At 38.4% G+C, this 5,886-nt stretch overlaps 1 protein-coding gene across 2 annotated transcripts in view; it reads left to right on the forward strand.

Moving 5' to 3' along the window:
- The first annotated feature begins 315 nt into the window (after window positions 1-315).
- Window positions 316-5,886, forward strand: part of nup93 (nucleoporin 93) — a 43,777-nt gene continuing 38,206 nt past the window's right edge. Inside the window, exons 1-2 of one of the 2 annotated variants that reach the window (XM_050072635.1) lie at window positions 316-461; window positions 2,558-2,738. In XM_050072635.1, coding sequence (XP_049928592.1) covers window positions 2,560-2,738 — 179 coding nt within the window. In that variant the 5' untranslated portion in view covers window positions 316-461; window positions 2,558-2,559. The remainder of the gene's footprint in view (window positions 462-2,557; window positions 2,739-5,886) is intronic. The other variant, XM_050072636.1, reaches the window with a different exon arrangement.

Below are 5,886 nucleotides of genomic sequence, written 5' to 3' on the forward strand. Positions count from 1 at the left end.
AGCATTCTAGGTCTTGGATTTGGGAGAGCTGTTTATGTTCACTAATTTTATTTTATTTATTTTATTGTCTTAGACTGGAATGACATGTAGGAATTTTGAAAAATGGGCGTAATTACTATTTTAAGGGTTAGTCTGGTTACTCAACCTGGACAACTGGACAAAATGAAGGAACTGATAGACTATCTGCACAGATTAAATGATTATAAGCAATGAACAGTAGAGGGCAGCAATAAGCCAGTGCAGCCTCTAGTCAGTCTGCCGAATCCGACGAAGAAGAAGAACATCCGTCATGGACCGAGGATCGTCCAATCAGCATCGACTCCAGAAGTGCCGGGGCAAATAATATACTTTCATGCATGTTGTGCTACTGCTGAGCCAAACTGAATAAGAGGTAATAACTGTGAATACATTGACCCGGGGAATACAGCCAGGATCATACTTAGACCAGTCCCACTCAACAGGTATGAAGTTTGTCTGCCTGCTGCGGTGTGTAATCAAATATTAAGATTTTTAAGAAGAGCATGCGAGAGATCGTTAGCCCTTAGCCACTTAGCCTACTAGCTAACTCTGGAGCGCCATTCATTTTGGCGTAAAGCTAACTGATGTAGCTTACTAACAAAGCTAGGTCGGAAAGGGACATTGTCTAAACACGAGGCTGTCATAGTTATAACTACTTTGCCCGTTCTCAACAATTGAAATTAGCTTTCAGTCGGCCTCTTGTTGTTATCGCAAGCAAGGCGAGTCTGTAAACTTGCTAACTTTAGCCGAGGTGTTAGCATCGTGCTAACACGTAACTAATCTGACAGTCGTTGCACTCCATGCGCGCGCTGCGGTTGTCATTCTGTTTATGTCAGCTGTCAAAAGATGTTCTGGTACCTATACGTCCTCCAAACTCGAGGTTAAACGAGGTTTCTTCACAGATTTTGACATGTGTTCTATATTTGGTGCATTTAATGTGGTTTATTGCAGCAGTGGTCAAGTCATTACTGTATATAAATAAGTATAGTTTATGACTTGACCTCTGTCAGAATCCCTCACATTTAAAGGATCCAACATAGAGGATTTTCCATACTAACTGTATGTTTATATTCAGTCCATGTGTCGAGTGGCGAAATCAGTCAGATGAATCACAGAAGGGATGGAGTTCAGATATATAAAGCAGCAACGACTAACATTGGTTAATCAATATTCTGTAATTAAGTAATCCTACGTACATCTGTTTCATTTCTGACGTGTGCATTTTCTACCTCTGTAGTCTCAATGTATACAGTGTACTGTTTACATAGTGACAGTGTTGGATTTGAAATACAGCTATGACCATGGTTGAAGTGCTATCTTATAGTTTGAATATGAGCTTGTAAACATGGTTACAAATCCTTCCTACTGAAGTATTTTGCCAATGATTACTTAAAGCAGGGGTGTGAAACTCATTTTAGTTCACAGGTCATATACAGTCTGACTTCATCGCAGGTGGGCCGGACCAGTAAAACCATTGCACAATATTCTATACATAACAAACAGGGCCAAATATTTCCCTTTTTTTTTTTGTTTAAAGAAGTACATTTTAAAAATACTAATACTGTTTTACAAAACAGATGACGGACAGCCTGTGATGTCTCCAGAAGAATAAGTGCAATTTCAACAATATTTCACAGTTTTTCCAAAGTCGACTACTCACTGTCACTTCATGTGCATTTTTATATACATTTCCACTCCTGTGTAGTAATCCTCACATCACCACACCAAACTAAAGTGAAAGACAGTGTAGTCTGGTCAGGTGAAAAACCTCTGAAGCACCATTTAGGCCTACATGAAGAAAGCTACTCAGTGTTTAACTTGCTCCTGAAACCTGGCACCTCTTAGCCTTCACAAGTGGATCAGTATTTGGTGTGCAAGGTCATACAGTGGGCTGGATTGGACCCTTTTGCCGGCCGGGTCTGGCCCTCAGGTCGTATGTTTGACAACCCTGACTTAAAGTGTAAAGCCAGCAAACATTAGCAGACACTTTGGATACTCCCTGGTGATGCTCTACCAGACCTGTACAGCAGCCACCTCTACTTATGCCTTGTTTGGGGTTGTTGTTATTGTTGTTTTTGTTTTTGCCTTCAGTCTGGTCTTCAGCAAGTGAAACACACAATCTCTTGAACTGAGGCAAGGTGACTGACTCAACTGGTCAGTGCCATTGCACTTAATCGCTCTGCCAAATGTTAGGGGTCCTTGTGTTGTTGCATCTACCTAAGCAGACAAAATGTGTCTGTGTAATTCTGTATTATCCAAGTCATTTAAGTTGGTTGTTACATCCCCAAAACGCTGTTTACCCAGCATGGATGTGAATGCTCAAATTGAAGCTGAAAGCTGTCATTTTAACCTCATTGTCATTGTTTCATGGCAAATCAAGTGTGTTGGAGCACAATTTCAACAACAAAGAAAATCTGCATCAGTATCTAAATTGTTACAAACCTCACTTTGTACTGTATACTGTATTTCCTAGCTGTATTTAGATGTAATCCAAATATATCTTTGTATTTACTCACATAATCTTCCTTCTTCTCTAGAGGTATGGATGCAGAGGGGTTCGGGGAGCTGCTGCAGCAGGCAGAGCAGCTAGCTGCCGAGACAGAAGCAGTGTCAGAGCTTCCGCATGTTGAGAGGAATCTCCAGGAGATCCAGCAGGCTGGGGAGAGGCTTCGTTCCCGCACTCTGACTCGCACCTCGCAAGATGCTGCTGACGTAAAAGCGTAAGGAATATGTCAGAAGCACACGGTCATGTCGCACACTCAGAAAACCTCTGTTGTTCCAGTATGTTCTTTTATAGTGTTCACAAATCCTATACAGATCTTAGTAAAACATCCAACATGCTGCTGTAAGAAAAACAGTTGTCTGTCATTTTACATCACCTGCTGCTTTGGTGTGCCCTTTTTATTCTGGTACTAATAGATGTGGTTAAAATTTGTTTTATATCAAAGGATGATATTCAAAGCCATTTGAAATGATGCTTTCCCAATTAAATATCCTTCTTCTGACCCTGGAGATTATATTATGTGTGACACCTTTCCATAGTTGTACTGGCTTCTGTAATGTACGTCTTAAGATCACACCCTTTGATTTTAACACTAAATAGAGTGGGCATGGATAATATAGTACTTAGTACAATTAACTGCGGAATTGTTGATGAAATTTTAAGTGCAACAGCACCTATTAAAGTAATAGGGTCTTTATCGGGTGGGGAAAAAATGGCTGCTGGCATGGTTCTTTTGGATCTTTTCAGTTAAATTGCACACAAAATAAACTCCCAGCATTTCTACCAGATGAAGGTTTAACACATCACTACTAGAAGACCAGGAATTTGACAGTTATTTTTAGAGAGAGTGGACATCCATTTTGGAAATAAATGACTCCCCAGACACCTCTGCAACTTTACTCTGGCAAACTGGAAAAGCTGTTTTAAGGGGCGAAATAATTTCATACTCATCTTACAAAAAAACAAAAAGATACAGAATTGAAAATTAAAGAACTTGAAAACAACCATGCAACTAATCCTACTGAAAGCATCTACTATGAACTACAGAAGTACAAAATGGAACTGAATAATTTCATAAACAAAAAAACTAAATTTCTAATTGAAAGACTCAGACTTAACACATCTCAACACAGTAACAGATCAACAGCGTATCTGGTAAATCTAGTTAAACAAAATAAGGATAGAACAACCATAACAGTAGTTAAGGACTCAGCAGGGAAGCCACATCATGACCCAAAAGATATCAACAATATATTTAAGAATTATTATCAAGATTTATACACACTCTCTCACAACCCAAGTACTCATGATATACATAAATTCTTGAATAATATCAATCTACCCCAATTAACACCAGAACAAACTAAGTCACTCGAACAGCCATTAACCTCAGATGAATTTCACAATGCACTCAGTAAAATGCAAAACAATAAGGCACCCGGTCCTGATGGCTTCCCTGCTGAGTTCTACAAACATTTGTGGTCCACCATTTCACCTCTTTTTTTTCCCAGAATGATTGATGAATTCCTCACAAATAAAAGAATACCTCCTACCATGAACACAGCCTTAATCACCCTACTTTTAAAACCTGATAAAGACCCCACTCATCTAGCTAGTTATCGTCCTCTCTCTCTAATCAACACAGACATAAAAATCATAAGCAAGGCACTAACAAACAGAATTGAATAAGTCATTCCCTCCATTATACACCCTGATCAAACTGGTTTTATCAAAGGAAGGCAGTCATCCCATAACACTCGAAAATTGTTCAACTTAATGCAGCTTTCAAACAATAAGAAATCTGAAACCATAATCCTCTCATTAGATGCACAAAAGGCATTTGACAGAGTTAACTGGTGTTTCTTATTTGCAACATTACAGAAATTTGGTTTTGGAGAGTCATTTATCAACTGGATTAAGGCACTATACACCTCACCAACAGCAACCATCATAACTAATGGTCTAATCTCACAACAATTTACACTTCATAATGGCACCAGACAGGGATGTCCACTCTCTCCATCACTCTTTGCAATTTTTTTTAGAACCACTTGCAGCCAGCATACAACAAGATAATAACATCAAAGGTATTAGAGCATTGTCCACAGAACACAAAACAATCCTCTATGCTGATGATGTTTTGATCCTCCTCCAAGATCCCTTTTCATCATTACAAAAATGTATCTCAGTTATTAAATCATTCTCATCTCTCTCCAACTACTCTGTCAACTTGTCAAAATCCACTGTTCTACCTCTCTGCATGGACCAGAGGGATGTGGCAGCCCTCACCTCACAGCTTTATCTCCCCATAGGAAATATTAGTATTTAGGAATTCACATATCCCCCAAGCTGTCAGAGCTGTTCAATCTAAATTACACACCATTACTCAAATCAATACAAAATGACCTCAATCGTTGGACAAAACTACCCATTTCACTTTTAGAAAGAATTTCCAAAAAATGTCAGTCCTCCCAAAAATTAATTATTTATTTACTATGATCCCTACCCTTCCAAATCCACCCTGGCTCAATTCTCTTAATACAGCAATATCACAGTTATCCTGGAAAAATAAAACACCCCGTATAAAGCTTAAAACATTACAGAAATCCAAAACTCAGGGAGGATTAGAAGCACCAAACTTTGAATTTTATCATCTGTCAAGTCAGTTAAAATACATAAAACAATGGCTCACCCCTTCAGATTTTGATTCACACTGGTTAGAAACTGAGCAGGCACTATGCAACACTATAAATATTAAATATCACACCTGTTTTAAAAGTATTTCCATAGCCTCAGCTCTGACAGCTTGGTGGAAAATCTTTTGCATTAAAAGCTCCACAGTTGCACCATCCATATCTTTTGCATTAAAAGCTCCACAGTTGCACCATCCATTCATTCACCATTATGGAACAACCCAGATTTTACAATAAATAGGAAACCATTAAACTTCACATCATGGAAAGATAAAGGTATCACACATCTCCACCATATCATTCAGGAATCCAAAATTATCAATTTTCAACAATTAACCCCAGGAATCCAAAATTATCAATTTTCAACAATTAACCCTTTGGGCCCTAGGCGTTTTTGGGGTATTTTTACTGCCTTTACTTTTAAGCTCATATCACAGTCATTATAAAGGCTACATACACATGCTACATCTTGTTTGTTTTTTTTCAGGACAATGTGGGCTAACCAGATTTGCCATCATTACATGTCCTTCTATGTGCCTGTATTTTATATTAATTTTTATATCAATGAAAAAAACAAATCTGTGTGACTAAATTCTTACATTTTTACATGTATCTCAGCATAGCAAGTTGGAAAATGACACATTCTGCCATATATGAAGAGGGGAGACTCTC

This window comes from Epinephelus moara, chromosome 20, assembly GCF_006386435.1.
Source record: "Epinephelus moara isolate mb chromosome 20, YSFRI_EMoa_1.0, whole genome shotgun sequence".
Lineage (NCBI taxonomy): Eukaryota > Metazoa > Chordata > Actinopteri > Perciformes > Serranidae > Epinephelus > Epinephelus moara.